General features: G+C 37.2%; 1 protein-coding gene across 3 annotated transcripts in view; it reads left to right on the top strand.

The window, feature by feature from the left end:
• The first annotated feature begins 5,591 nt into the window (after positions 1–5,591).
• Positions 5,592–16,183, top strand: part of LOC115223971 (alpha-1,6-mannosylglycoprotein 6-beta-N-acetylglucosaminyltransferase A-like) — a 125,450-nt gene continuing 114,858 nt past the window's right edge. For 2 of the 3 annotated variants that reach the window (XM_029794734.2, XM_029794733.2), the window contains exon 1: positions 5,593–5,812. Coding sequence is in view for 2 of the 3 variants with exons in the window: in XM_029794733.2 (XP_029650593.1) it covers positions 5,808–5,812 (5 nt within the window). In the remaining variant the exon portion in view is untranslated. Of the gene's footprint in view, positions 5,813–16,183 lie in introns of all 3 variants that reach the window. The other variant, XM_036512729.1, reaches the window with a different exon arrangement.

Consider the following 16,183-nt stretch of genomic DNA (forward strand, 5'->3'; position numbering starts at 1 on the left):
CCACTCAACTGACAAAAATTAATTGTTCTTGTAATACAAAAGGGCCAGCCTTATCACATTCCATGTCACACTGAATCACCTTGAGAACTATATTAATGGTACACGTGTCTGTGGAGTGCTCAGCCATTTGTATCTCTCTCTCTCTCTCTCTCTCTCTATATATATATATATATATATATATGTTGTGAGTGTTTATTGAGCAAAAACACCTAAAAGCTCCACGAGGCTCTGGCAGGGGGTGGTGGTGATCCCTGCTGTACTCTTTCACCACAACTTTCTCTCACTCTTTCTTCCGTTGGCCTGCTTGCTTAGCCAGCGGGGTGGCTAAAACAATGCAAATGCATTGTGACCAGCGATGTGTAGCAACATCTGATGGTCTGGTCTGTCATGTGATCACGTGATATATATATATATACCCACACACACAACAGGCTTCTTTCAATTTCTATCTATCAAATCCACTCACAAGGCTTTAGTCATCCCCAAGCTATAGTAGAAGACACTTGCCCAAGGTGCGATGCAGTGGGATTGAACCTGGAATGACATGCTTGGGAGGCAAGCATCTTATCACACAGCCACACCTGTGCCTATAACCACACCTGCACCAATAGTCACACTTGCACCTATAGCCATACCTGAGATACATAGGGGAAGATGATGGAAAATGAAAGTTGTTTGGGGTGGGGGAAGAAAGGCAACTTGGAAAGTTGGGGGGGGTGACAAAGCATGTACCTGTTCTGCTCCGGTGATAGAGAAAGAGATGGGTGTTAGGGCAATGGGTGCATTTCCTTGTGGCATCAGACCAAACAAGATTGCCTTCTGCCCTGCAGAACTAATAGTTTCGAATGTTTGCACAAGACCTGAAATCTTGGAGGTGGGGGAGTGTTTTAAGTTGATTGCACCCACCCCCCAGGGCTCAAAAGGCACTTCTTTTATCAACTCCTGTAAAGAAGAAAGGCAAAGTCAACCTCACCACAATTTGAACTCAGGACATAAAAACAGACAAGATGCTGTTAAGTACCCATGTTGGTCACTTTTAAAAAGGCATCCAGCATACTATATAAAGTGGTTCATGTTAGGAAGGGCATCCAGCTGTAAAAACCATGTCACAAAAGACAATTGAAATTTGGACAGCTCCTTGGCCGGTCAACTCCTGTCAAACTGTCCAGCCCATGCCAACATGGAAAATGGATGTTAAACGGTGATTATGATGAGGAACTGCATTATTTGGTTAACTTCTATAAACTCATCATCATCATCATCATCGTTTAACGTCTGCTTTCCATGCTAGTATGGGTTGGACGATTTGACTGAGAGCTTATCTAATTATTATCTGTATCTATACAGTTAACATCATCTTACTGTAGCTATCCAGTTAACATCTACAAACTATATTTGTCCATTTAGCATCTACGGCTGTGTTAATTACTCTTTTACTTGTTTCAGTTATTTGACTGCGGCCATGCTGGAGCACCGCCTTTAATTGAGCAACTCGACCCCGGGACTTATTTTTTTGTAAGCCCAGTACTTATTCTATCGGTATCTTTTGCCGAACCGCTAAGTTACGGTGACGTAAACACACCAGCATCGGTTGTCAAGCGATGTTGGAGGGGGGGGGGGGCAAACACAGACACACAAACATATATACACACACACACATATATATATATATACATATATACGACGGCTTCATTCAGTTTCCGTCTACCAAATCCACTCACAAGGCTTTGGTCGACCCGAAGCTGTAGTAGAAGACACTTGCCCAAAGTGCCATGCAGTGGGACTGAACGCGGAACCATGTGGTTGGTAAACAAGCTACTTACCACACCGCCACTCCTTATCGTCCATGGATTTGAAATCCGAACGGCAAACTACTTTTCTACCTACTTTACTCGGGTGGGCCCTCCAAGCCATTCGGTGTTTAAAAAATCTTATTATATTTTTATAATTAAAAATTATTAGGAATTGTGTAAAAAAAAAAAAATTGTTAAAAAATATTTTGTATACTGCAGAAGTATAACTAATTTACAGCAGATAAATTTTAATAGCAAAATCTTGTATGGGTCCCCGTTGAGAACCACCGTTGTAATTAATGTATCCTAGAGGTGGGTGGCATTTTAAGAGAAGACTAAGACTAGACCCAACTGTCCGAATAAAGATATGACAAATTTGATACTGTAGTCCTGGATATCCTATGTCGGCGAATAAGACGAATGTTCACAACGAAAACACTTTTCATTATAAGTCTGTTCATAGAAGGTCTTTGGAGCATGTCATCGTATTCTATTATCTAGAAGGTTGTAGTGGATGTGTGTGTGTATAAGAGGTCTTTATCGATGTCATCTTATTCTATTATCTAGCTACTCAGCATCGGACCGTGTATAAGTAGGCAGTCAACATGCATGGCGAGTTACAAGAATACATCGCTCCGGTGAACCTAGATATGTTTCAGTTAATCATCTATGCAAAACGTAAAATCTATTTGTCCAATAAGAGGATGAATTGAAGTGGAAAGAATAAAATGACTAATGTGAGAAAGATAGAAGTTTGGTGTGAATCGAGGAAAGAAAAGTAAGACATTACGGAATTTTAGATGGACTAGGAAATTAAACATTGTAGACGAATGAATGAAAGTGTGTGTGTGTGTGTGTGTGTGAGAGAGAGAGAGAGAGAGGAGAGAGATAGAGAGAGAGAAATGGAAATATAAAAGAGAAAAATGAGAACTGTGCAGGAGAGAGAGAGAGAGAGAGAGAGAATGAGGAGAGAATAAGAAGGAAAGAAAGAGCATAGAAGAAAAGTAAGATAATGATAGAACGGATAAAATGAGAGCAAGAGGTTGTAATTGCAACCTGTTCGAGTCACTTAACAAGGTACATAGGGATACAAACGGAAATTTTGTAATTAAAATCGAAAGCTAAAGGAAAACAGGTGAAAGAAAATGAAATGGTAATGATGAGAGAGAGATGAGAGGAAAATAGACGAACTGGAAAACAGAAAGAGTAGGAATGACTCAAATAACGAAGAAAGAAATAGATAAAGGAAGAGATGGGGGTGTATGAAATAAGGTGAAGAAGAATATATAATATATATATATATATATAAAATATAAATTAGAGATAAAACCACTATTATGCAAACTCAGGCATATCACATACAATTGCAGCGTGGAAGGTGTTTATAAGCCATTTAAAAACACACAAAATCCGTTAGCTTCACTTCAACATTTAATTTTAATTTGCCAAAATATTTTTGTCGCTTTGAGACCGCGACCTGTTCACTGACAAAATCCATGCTGCGTATATATATATATATATATATATATATATATATATAATATATATATATATATATATATATATATATATATATATATATATATATATAATATATATATACATCTATATATACACATATATATAAACCCAGAGTAACCCGATAAACCAAATCTCCCCAGTAATATATATATATATATATATATATATATATATATATATTTCTTTACTACCTACAAGGGGATAAACACAGGGAGGGCAAACAAGACAGACAAAGGATTAAGTCGATTACATCGACCCCAGTGCGAAACTGGTACTTAATTTATCGACCCCGAAATGATGAAAGGCAAAGTCGACTTCGGCGAGTATATATATATATATATATATACTCATTTTAAATTATATATATATATATATATATATATATATATATATATATATATATATATATGGCGGGAGCCAGAAAGAGATGATGAACAGGTGAAAAGGAGGAGGCAGAGCGGACGGTAGAGAGTAAGGAGATATATAGAGAGAAACGAAAAGGAAGAGTAAGTTTTAGAACATAAAAGAGAGACAAGACCGATGTAGAGATGTGCAGATTGAAGAAGAAGAAGAAGAAGAAGAAGAAGATGAAGAAGAAGAAGAAGAAGAAGAAGATGAGATAAGAAGATGAAGAAGATGAAGAAGAAGAAGAAGAAGAAGATGAAGAAGATGAAGAAGAAGAAGATGAAGAAGATGAAGAAGAAGATGAAGAAGATGAAGAAGAAGAAGAAGAAGAAGATGAAGAAGAAGATGAAGAAGAAGATGAAGAAGAAGATGAAGAAGAAGAAGATGAAGAAGAAGAAGATGAAGAAATGTAAAAGCGCAGTGCGATAGATTAATTAGGCAATGGCGAGAGATGTAGGGAAAGAGAGATAGAAAGCGTTAAAAAGAGAGAAGAAGGAAAAAGCAAGAATGATAATATTGGGAGAAAAAGAGTCTCAGTCAACGAGAAAAGGGAAAAGGCGGAGAATGACGGAAAAGTGTAATGAGTGATAGAAACGAAGCGAAAAAATAAATGGATATGCGAAGAGTGTAAATGAGAGAGAGAGAGAGAGAGAGAGAGATAAGATACATAAACAGAGAGAGAGAGAGAGAGATGAGATACATAAACAGAGAGAGAGAGAGAGAGGAAAATAGAGAGATAAGGTACATAAACAGAGAGATAGAAAGAGAGAGAGAGAGAAGATACATAAACAGAGAGAGAGGAAAATAGAGAGATAAGGTACATAAAGAGAGAGGGAGAGATAAGATACATAAACAGAGAGAGAGAAAAAGAGAGGGATAATGTGCATAAACAGAGATAGATAGAAAGAGAGAGGGAGAGATAAGATACATAAACAGAGAGAGAGAGAGAAAAGAGAGGGATAATGTGCATAAACAGAGATAGATAGAAAGAGAGAGGGAGAGATAAGATACATAAACAGAGAGAGAGAGAGAGAGAAAGAGAGGGATAATGTGCATAAACAGAGAGAGATAGAAAGAGTGAGAGAGAGATAAGATACATAAACAGAGAGAGAGAGAGAGAGAAAGAGAGGGATAATGTGCATAAACAGAGAGAGATAGAAAGAGTGAGAGAGAGATAAGATACATAAACAGAGAGAGAGAGGAAAAGAGAGACAGACAGAAAGAGAAAGAGAAAACTACAATATAAGGCTGTGTGTGAGAGAAAAAGAGATACAATATGGATTAGAGAGGTAGAGAAATGCAGCATCGGAATGAAAGAGAGAGGGAGAGAGTGACAGAGAAAGGGGGAGAGATATCGTATAAGAATGAGAGAGAGAGCGGGAGAGATATATATGGTAAAGTGAAAGGGAGAGAATGAAAGAGAGAGGGAGAGAGACAGAGAAAGGGGGAGAGATATCGTATAAGAATGAGAGAGAGAGCGGGAGAGATATATATGGTAAAGTGAAAGGGAGAGAATGAAAGAGAGAGGGAGAGAGAGACAGAGAAAGGGGGAGAGATATCGTATGAGAATGAGAGAGCGAGCGGGAGAGAGATATGGTAAAGTGAAAGCGAGAGAATGAAAGAGAGAGGGAGAGAGACAGAAAAAGGGGGAGAGATATCATATAAGAATGAGAGAGCGAGCGGGAGAGAGATATGGTAAAGTGAAAGCGAGAGAAGGAAAGAGAGAGGGAGAGAGAGACAGAGAAAGGGGGGAGAGATATCGTATGAGAATGAGAGAGCGAGAGCGGGAGAGAGATATGGTAAAGTGAAAGCGAGAGGGAGAGAGACAGAGAAAGGGGGGGGGAGAGATATCGTATGAGAATGAGAGAGCGAGCGGGAGAGAGATATGGTAAAGTGAAAGCGAGAGAATGAAAGAGGGAAGAAGATGCAGCAGTTGTGTGAACGGAAGTGAAGAATCGAGTAAATCTGCGAGTAATTTTGGTGGACGACATTTCTGTGACGTTGAAACGACGGTGAGCGGGGCTCAGCACTGGATCTCATAGCTGAAGGGATGCTGGGTCATCGCCCCATCAAACTATTACCATTATTATGCCGTAAGTAAAAAAGTCTTGGTTTTTGGTTTTTGTTTCTTATTTATAAAGAGAGGCGTAAATGGACTTGTTTAGAAACAATTGCGGCAGAAATCTCGGCTCGGCTCTTCCCTGCCAAAAAAAAAAAAAAGAAAAGAGAAAAGAAAAAAAGTCACTTAACTTGATATATCAATCGATGATTTAGACCACTTGAATAGCTTTGTATCTAATAAATATACATATTTCGTAACTCAGTATCTATATATATTTAATACCTCCAGCTATAACCGGTTATATATATAGAGAGAGATATATAACCCGTTTGAGTGCAAGATGGATAGAACCAGGGAAACAAGGACCCTGCAGGTGTAAATACCCAGACCGCTAGAAATATCAGTGCAACCTCCCCGAAATCACACCCTACTGTCTTTAAAAAAAAGCAAGAATTATTGGTAATAAATGCCTAGAGATTTGTCAGCAAGCAAACAAAAGAAATAGTCACGGTTGGGTTGCATTTGATCTTCGGTTTGTTCGATCAGGAATAGGTATAGGTTAAACTAGAATCCACTTATGGACACTCTGTTACTTGTCCATTCATTTTAACCCTTGCCAAATAAGCCTGGGTGGGATCTTTGTTTAGATATGGGGTCAGTGCATTAGTTTCTGTCGCCATCCTCCACATATACCGTGTAATATCCTTATGATGGACAGTTGTATACATATGATCAGATATATATATATATATATATATATATATATATATACATACACACACACACACACACATGATTGGCAGTCGTGTATGTATATTATCATATGTATATATATACACGCATCATAGACAATCGTGTATTTGTAATCATATACACGCATGATAGGTAATCGTGTATATATAATCAGATTACTATAATCAGATATATACATTCTTGAAAGACAACCGCGCATACATACACATGATGCGCAATCGTATTTATAATCAAATGTATGTATACGCATGAGACGTAACCGAGGAGCTTGTACGTGGTGACTCGATCTATATACACTTCTCAGCTCACACCCCACGGTCTTCAAGAAATTGAAGTCCCTAGCAGACATTGTAGTCATTGGTTTGTATACATACGAGACAGTCTGGGTTAGAGTGCCTTTGATGTTAGGTCTACTTGATTATGGTTGACCAGGGGTTAAACGTCTAGAAACACGAGTTCACATGGCTATGTATAATTCGTTACACACACATGTATTATATGTTTATATTTGGGACACACAGACACGCGCACACACGCACAAACAACATAACAATGGGAAAAACCGCTAATTGCTACTCCTAGACATTAGATATAAATTCGCTAAATTCTACATTGTTGATCGACCTGCTAATAAATTTTGCCCAGTCCCTCTTAAACACCATACCGTGTTAAATTAATAAAACAATAAGGACACATCGTATGATGAAGACCCACGTATACTTTACCTAGAAAATATGTTGGTGTATCTCAGACATGATTAGAGTACAGTAAGATAGGATAATGCCAAAGTTAAGGAAAGGTTAAGGAGGAAGTGAAACACGAATTAAAACAAACCAAAGTAAAATAATAAAAGATGATAAAGTAGAAAGAATTTTAATTTTCTGTAATAGGTTTTTGGATAATAGTTTTAAAAGTTCGTGGATATAAAAGTTTCATCTTCTTTTACCTTTCCTGACCTCTCCTACCAACAGACTTATCCTTTTATCTTACTATATACACTTTACCTGGATAGAAAAAAATATGGAACAGGATGGTCGCGGCTAAGAGACCTTTAATTATACGGCCTAAACAAGGTGCTCGATGTGAGTGTGTAAGCTTCCAAGATGAGTTTGTTGAAGTTTTTGTATTGTACATTTAGCTGGAATGTGTATATAATTAACCGGATACATTTAATGTCCCCAACGAGATGTTGGGTTAATGAGTGCACAATGGGTGTTAAGGAACCTTCATCGAAGTGCTAGTGTCTTTCCTAAAACTTTATTTCAAGAAATAAGATTTGGTTGAGTGGGTCTGTTGCTTCCAGTACCTCCTATCAAGTCGAGTGTTTAAAGAGGTTTCTGGATAGAACACTATATTCTACACTACCTGAGTTCTTATAGGTGTCGATAATCCGTCAACCAGATCATCTGGAAATATGGCTAGATTATCCAGATTAATAATCTCTCTTACACGTAAGACATTGCTAATGATTAATTAACTTTCCGAGTAATTTATTTTGATTTGTAGACAACTCCGAATGAAACATCCTTCAGTTTTCGGTAGAAGTTTATGACATCATGAGTGAGTGTGTGACATAGCTTTTCGTTTGCTCGATAGAGCCGAATAGTTTAAACACAATTGCATACAAACTCATGACTGACATCATGTACTAATACCAAACATTTTGCTTGAAGCATCAATTAGACTTCAGGTTTATGGTTGTTGTTGATCAAAGGCATCCCTATCGTGACCATCAATTTCGAGTATGTACATAAAAAGGGTGATCGTCACGACAGGGATACCTTTTTTGTGTACATACTCGAAATCGAAGTCCCTGAACAATCAGATACTTATGTCTGTATAGGCCTAGTTATAACTACATTGGCTGAAATAGCTTTCCTTTTCCTAACAGTAGAATGAAGTTTGAGAAAATTTTGCTGCTATTTCAAGACGTAAATGGTCCCTTAGTTTCTCTGCATTAAGAATCCTTTTGATCTTCGTAGGGGTTTTTTTTTTTAGTTCACGACTTATATATATATATATCTGTAAATGTAATATGTGACAATTATTCGGTAGCCATGATAAAACTCCGAGTTTCGGATGCCGAGGTGGAAATCCACGCCGCTATCTCTTCAGTTATCCGGCCATCGGAAAAATGGTATGAAAAATATACAGATAAATTCCTCTATTACATAATATCGGGGTCTCTTTCTTTCCTTTGTTGTCTTACCATTTTTATCAATATATATATATATATATATATTATATATATATATATATATATGATGGATTGGGGAGGGAGTGTACCTGCATAGCAAGTGATTTGATTTGAGATCGTGTGCTGAAACGAAAACAATTGCAGCGTGGAAGGTAGCACGGATTTTTGTCAGTGAACAGGTCGCGGTCTTAAAGCGACGAAATATTTTGACAAATTAAACTTAAATGTTGAAGTGAATCGAACGGCTTTTTGTGTTTCTTAAATGGCTTACAAACACCTTCCACGCTGCAATAGTTTATATATATATATATATATATATATATATATATGACTTGGTGCTGTGGTGGGATTGGTGTGGAGTTATCTATTTTGTTTACTAAAAGTCGTGAACTAAAAAGACACATATGAAGATCAAAAGGATATATATATATATATATATATATATAGGGAGAATTCACAAAAAAAAAGATGAAGACAGGTGGTGTAGACAACAAACAGGTGTATTAGTTTAACGCTCGGGAAGTGAAGAAATCTTTAACGTTTCGAGCCTATGCTCTTCCACAGAAAGAAAAGAGGAGACAGACACACACACACACACATTAGCAGAGATACCTGGCGTTGCTCGGCATTAAAATCGCATTATTTGTATGTGTGTATGTATGTATATATATATACATCGAGTGAAAAATGGGATGGACGCTTTGATTTTGTTTTGGTGCCTCGCTCTGTCGTACGCGACTATGAGGATTTGCATCCCCAACGTAAAACTTATAATGTAATACATGTCCTGGAAGTAGTAATTGTACGTGGCTGAAGAAGGCTATAGACACACATTTACATCAATTATGCATTGTTATAAACTGTCTAATAAAGGCCCGAAACATATGTACCGCTAAATCCTTTGCATCATGTTTTTATTTTGATAAATATATATATCATCGTCGTTTAGCGTCCGTTTTCCATGCTAGCATGGGTTGGATGGTTCTACTGGGGTCTGTGAAGCCAGAAGGCTTCATCAGGCCCAGTCAAATCTGGCAGTGTTTCTACGGCTGGATGCCCTTCCTAACGCCAACCACTCCGTGAGTGTAGTGGGTGCTTTTTACGTGCCACCCGCACAGGTGCCAGACAGAGCTGGCAAACGGCCACGAACGGATGGTGCTTTTTATGTGCCACCGGCACAAGGGCCAGGCGAGGCTGGCATATATATATATATATATATCTATATATATATATATATTACAATAATGTTGAAACAGCCGATATGGGACAGTGCGGCATTGACGACAAAACATTTGTGGACTAAATTTTAAAGCTTTTGCAGAAATGACAATTTGAGTTTTGCACACCAATTTGGACAGAATTATAATTTTTATAAGAATGCGATGGAGTATATCTGAAAGCAGGTCCAGGAGTTGTGAAGAACGAATTTGTACCTGGTCTGTTTCTGAGAGCTATTCCATTGCTGATCTTGGGAAAGTTTCATCTCCCTTCTCTCTTGAAACCTTATTTGACATGCTACACCATGCCTTTGCTGATCTTGAGAAAGACTTATGTCCCATATCTCCTGACACTCTTGCCTTTAGTTTTCTGCAATCCTGGAGAGATTATGTTTTTTCTTTGTTGGCATAATTTTTGTTCAATATTGTAATCCCAAAATTATGAACATAGGCGTAGGAGTGACTGTGTGGTAAGCAGCTTGCTTACGAACCACATGATTCCGGGTTCAGTCCCACTGCGTAGCACCTTGGGCAAGTGTCTTCTACTATAGCCTCGGGCTGACCAGAGCCTTGTTAGTGGATTTGGTAGACGGAAACTGAAGGAAGCCTGTCGTATATATGTAAATATATATATATGTGTGTGTGTTTGTGTGTCTGTGTTTGTCCCCCCAACATCACTTGACAACCGACGCTGGTGTGTTTACACCCCTGCAACTTAGCGGTTCGGCAAAAGAGACCGATAGAATAAGCACTAGGCTTACAAAGAATAAGTCCTGGGGTCGATTTGCTCGACTAAAGATGGTGCTCCAGCATGTCCACAGTCACATGACTGAAACAAGTAAAGAGTAAAAGAGTCTAGGAAAAATAAATATACATTAACCTCTATTTTTGTAAGTAGTTGTATGTATGTAGTATGTTTGCATTTTTGTATGCAGTGTAAGTTTACCAAATATAAGCAAATTGTAAATAACTTGCAACTGCTGTGCTAATTATGAACTGGTAATTGAACAGTAGATGTGTATTTTTATATACCTTGGACGTACCACCAAATTGTTTTTTGTCGAGTTTCACCTCCAGCCATTCTCATCACATATATATATATATATATACATATATATATATATATATATATATACACATATATATATGACCGCGTGTGTGCTGTTGGCGATTTTTTTCCCTCTGTCTTCCCTTCTCTGGATCTTTCCTTCTCCTATGTTTCTAACGAAGAGCTCCGCTCGAAATGTTAAACCCTCCTTCTTTCCTGAGTGTCCAATAATACTATATTTGTTCCACGTCCTCGCGTTGTTGTGTTTTCTCTTTGCTTTCATGTTTGGATTAACTTTATATATATGTGTGTGTATGTATAGATGTGCTTGTTTAATAATGTACATAATGAACATGCAAAGACCCACACAGTCACAGACACATACACATTCATATACAAAATGTGACGCTACACACATTCTCACAGTCACATACATATAGTAAGAGAAATGTATATAGACATACATTTATGCATGTCCGTCATCACATAATATATATATATATATATGTACAGATGTGTGTGTGATTAACAACATACCTAATGCGAAACACACAGAGACATACTCATATACAAAATGTGACATTGTCGTGGTGGTGGTGGTGGTATAAAATGTCCTTTACTATTTCATACATATCGATCGCACTAACACATGCACACTCATATAAAATATCCTGTACTATAGTTGACTATACATTCATGCATGTCAGACATCACATATATATATGAATGTGTAGGTGTGTGTGTGTGTGTGTGAAAATACTGACACATAGACACTCATACACTCACAGACACAGAAACACATACAAAATGCAGAAACACTCATGCACACTGACAGACACATACACTCATACACTCACACACATACACAGACAGACACATACACACTCATATACAAAGTGTGATGTTGTCATCGTTGTCGTGGTATAAAATGTCCTCTACTATATTTGACTATAGAAAGATTATCTCTATAAAATGTTATATGTTGACACTTAATAGAAATGCATGTATGAACTGCTAATTTAACAGTAAATGCCACAATAATTATTATAGGTAAATTTCCTACTATATAATATATATATATATATATATATAATAAATATTAGGGAATAATCCAAATTTACAGGGAAAAAATCAGATTTAGGATTAAATCCAATTTTATAAGTAAAATATTATATAATATTATTAGTGGTTTTATCTCTCATAATATTATATATATACTATATATATATATATATATATATATATATTAATATTAAGTAAACTGAAAGAATAAAAGTGAGCAATATTCACTTCGACATGTAATACCAACCAGTCTAAAAGATTACTCTGGGCATGCATTAGGCAAGAAGTTGAAAATTTTTGGGGGCCCATGACATTCCATGGACCCTAAGTAATGCATGTGTAAAATTTGAATGAAATTGGTTGGGTATTTTTCTGGCTCTCCAGTCCTTAGTCAAACCGTCCAACCCCAGACGTTAAATGACAATGATGATGATGATATTTATACAAATATATATATATTTCTCTTTCTCTTTTATTTGTTTCAGTCATTTTACTGTGGCCATGCTGGTGCAGCCTCCTGGCTTCCCAGACCCTGGTCGAACCGTCCAACCCATGCTAGCATGAAAAACGGACGTTAAACGATGATGATGATGATATATATATATATATTATATATATATATATACATAGTGAAACTAATGAAAAGTGAAACTACACCCACTACACTCAAACAGTGGTTGGCATTAGAAAGGGCATCCAGCTGTAGAAACACTGCCAGATCAGTTCGGCCTGAGGCTGTAGTAGAAGACACTTGCCCAAGGTGCCATGCAGTAGGAGTGAACCCGGAACCGTGTGGCTGGTAAGCAAGCTACTTACCACACAGCCACTCCTATGCCTATATAATCGTAACTTACACTTCCTGAAAGGTGTTTGTAGGAAATTTCATTAAAATATATGCATGCTCGTATCACTATTCAGCTGTGGTGCCCCAGCATGGCTGCGGCCTTCGGGCTAAAACATTTTTAAGGATTTAAGGATGCATTTTTATGAGTGTTATGCAGAATCAAAGTTGGTGTGGGCAGAAGATACAATTCTGTAGGTGTGTTCCTGTAAACCACATTTTGATTTTTAAAAAAAAAAAAATTTTAAACTGGAATTTATGTAAGGTGTTTACATGTTGATTTGTCTGACATCTTACCAACTTCCTTATCAGAGATTTTTAGGAAAAGTTCTTTAACCCTAAGTCAATCCTGATCAAGCAACCCTAACATCAAGCTATTCCAGCCATGATCATTCTGAACCTTTTGGAGTCTGTAAGTTTAACCCTTTAGTGTTCTGATTATTCAATCAAACATAATGCCTATTGATTCCCATTGATTTTAATTAATCATGCATTATCTCATATCTTCAAGATCTTGATGGTGTAACTACTTAATGTAGAATAACATTGTAGGGTAGGTGTGAGAGCCTGGATCTGGTCAGTTTGAACATAAAACAGATTAAATATTTTGGCCGGATATGGCCAGTTTAAATACTAAAGGGTTAAGATGGTGGTGTTGGATCTGATTTAAGGAAGATTTAGCTTGTATTTTTAGTAGAATGTGTGTTTATATAGAAGCTCCCTCACTGGATAATTATCAATCTAGGTATACCAATAAAGTATTGCTTGCAATTTTGTGTATGCTCTGAAGGAAATTTATTTCTTCATTGCAGAACAAATCTAAATTATGTAATGAATTAATAGAAGAGACCCATTAGTAAACTGCTACAAAGATTGAGTTCAAGGAAGGCTGGACTATGACACTGTGATAAAAATAATAAATTGAAATTTGATACAAGTCAAACACTGATGTGTCTGATTAACAAAGAAACATTATAGTATTAACAAACATAGATAGAATGGTGTGATATTTGAATATTTCAGTTAAGCAAACATAAATCAACTGGCAATAATAGAGGATGTCATAATGTCTTGTAAAAGGAGAATGCTCTGTTATCGTATGTAAGATCTAAAACTGTTGTTCTCAACCTTTGAATCCTATTTTATTTTACTGGTCATCCATAGCCATTTTTATAATCAAATATTGTTAGGAATTGTATTGGAAAATGAAAATATTTAATGTATTGTAGAAGTATATGCAATTTCTTACTCTCTTTTTACTCTTATACTTGTTTCAGTCATTTGACTGTGGCCATGCTGGAGCACCGTCTTTAGTCGAGCAAATCGACCCCAGGACTTATTCTTTGTAAGCCTAGTACTTATTCTATCAGTGTCTTTTGCTGAACCGCTAAGTTACGGGGACATAAACACACCACCATTGGTTGTCAAGAGATGTTGGGGGGGACAAACACAGACACGCAAACATATACACATACATATATACGATGGGCTTCTTTCAGTTTCCGTCTACCAAATCCACTCACTAGGCTTTGGTCAGCCTGAGGCTTTAGTAGAAAACACTTGCCCAAGGTGTCTTGCAGTGGGACTGAACCCAGAACCATGTGGTTGGTAAGCAAGCTACTTACCACACAGCCACACCTGCGCATAAATTTTAACAAAAAAATCCTGTATGGAACCTGGTTGAGAACACTTGGTCTAAAACAAAAGATAAGCCTACATACATGGCCTAGCGGTCCATTGTTCATTAATACAAAGAATGTCGGGATTAAAAGTTGAAGCAACATTCTGGCACTCCTTTGGTTACAACGACAACTGATCCTGTTGATCCAATCAATTATGAAATTAACATGCAAGTGACCAGGCACTCCACAAACACATGTAATCTTTATATATAAAAGTGAGGTTGTGTGCTGTGTGTCTCCTACGATTTAGATTCCTTACTACTCCCACATTTTGCGGTGCAGTTTAACCAAAACCGGGTATCTTATAGTCATATCAAGCCCTTCTGGGTATTAGCGCACATCTACGATGAGTCTACGATTTAAAAAAAAAAATTACCATAAATTTTTCCCATTTTTAATGCATTTTTGGCATATATAAGAGAAGTAACTCTCTAAAAATGTATCATTAAATCTTAGAACGTAAAAAGCTACAGTAACCCCCCCCTTTGTGGTTAGCCATATTGAGATGGCTATTATACTTTACATATCTAAAAATGCTTATATAGTTATTTCCCTTACAAACCTGAGCAACGCCGGGCGATACTACTAGTCCTTAATGAAGGTCTTCCGGAGAACTAGCAAGACCACAGGATGTAAAAAGGCTGACCCTTGTGAATTACAGGTACAACTAATTTTTTCCAGCTGATGAGTCTAGAATGAAAGATTATCAGGTCCTTAATACAAAAGATGTTGAATTAAGCAACTGAAGCAACAGTATATATATAACTATGTATGTATGTATGTATGTATGTATGCATGCATGCATGCATGCATGCATATCTATATTTATGTTTGTGTATATATATATATTTGTGTGTGTGTGTATATGTATATATATATATATATGTATATGTATAAATGTGTATATCTATTTTTATGTGTATATGTAATTATATGTATACATGTATATATATCATCGTTTAGCATCCACTTTCCATGCTAGCTTGGGTTGGACAGTTCGACCGGGATCTGGGAAGCCAGAAGGCTGCACCAAGCTCCACTCTGATCTGGCAGTGTTTCTACAGCTGGATGCCCTTCCTAACGCCAACCACTCCATGAGTGTAGTGGGTGTTTTTTACGTGCCACCGGCACAGGGGCCAGAGGGAGCTGCCAATGGCCACAATCAGTCGGTGCTTTTTACGTGCCACCGGCACAGGTGCCAGTCAAGTTAAACAAGGATGATGATGTAGGTATATGTGTGTGTAATATTATAGTTAAAGATTTAAGTGGTTTCTCAATTTTCAAATATTTGAAATAGAAATGCCTGGCTTATGTTACACCTGTCTGGCTTCTGTCTTGCCTCATTTTTTATTGAAATTAGTGTATGTTTTGAATAGGATTTGGCTGGTCAAGGATAGTCACATACCAGGTTCCCTGCTATGTCTGTATGTTAGTAGGAGGTAACAATGCTTAGTGTCATATAAGACTGACACGATTGACTGAACAAGTTCACTACTCTTACTCTTTACTCTTTTACTCGTTTCAGTCAGTTGACTGTGGCCATGCTGGAGCACCGCCTTTAGCCAAGCAACTCGACACAACCCTCCCGGGACTTATTCTTTG

Source organism: Octopus sinensis, linkage group LG24 (assembly GCF_006345805.1).
Source record: "Octopus sinensis linkage group LG24, ASM634580v1, whole genome shotgun sequence".
Lineage (NCBI taxonomy): Eukaryota > Metazoa > Mollusca > Cephalopoda > Octopoda > Octopodidae > Octopus > Octopus sinensis.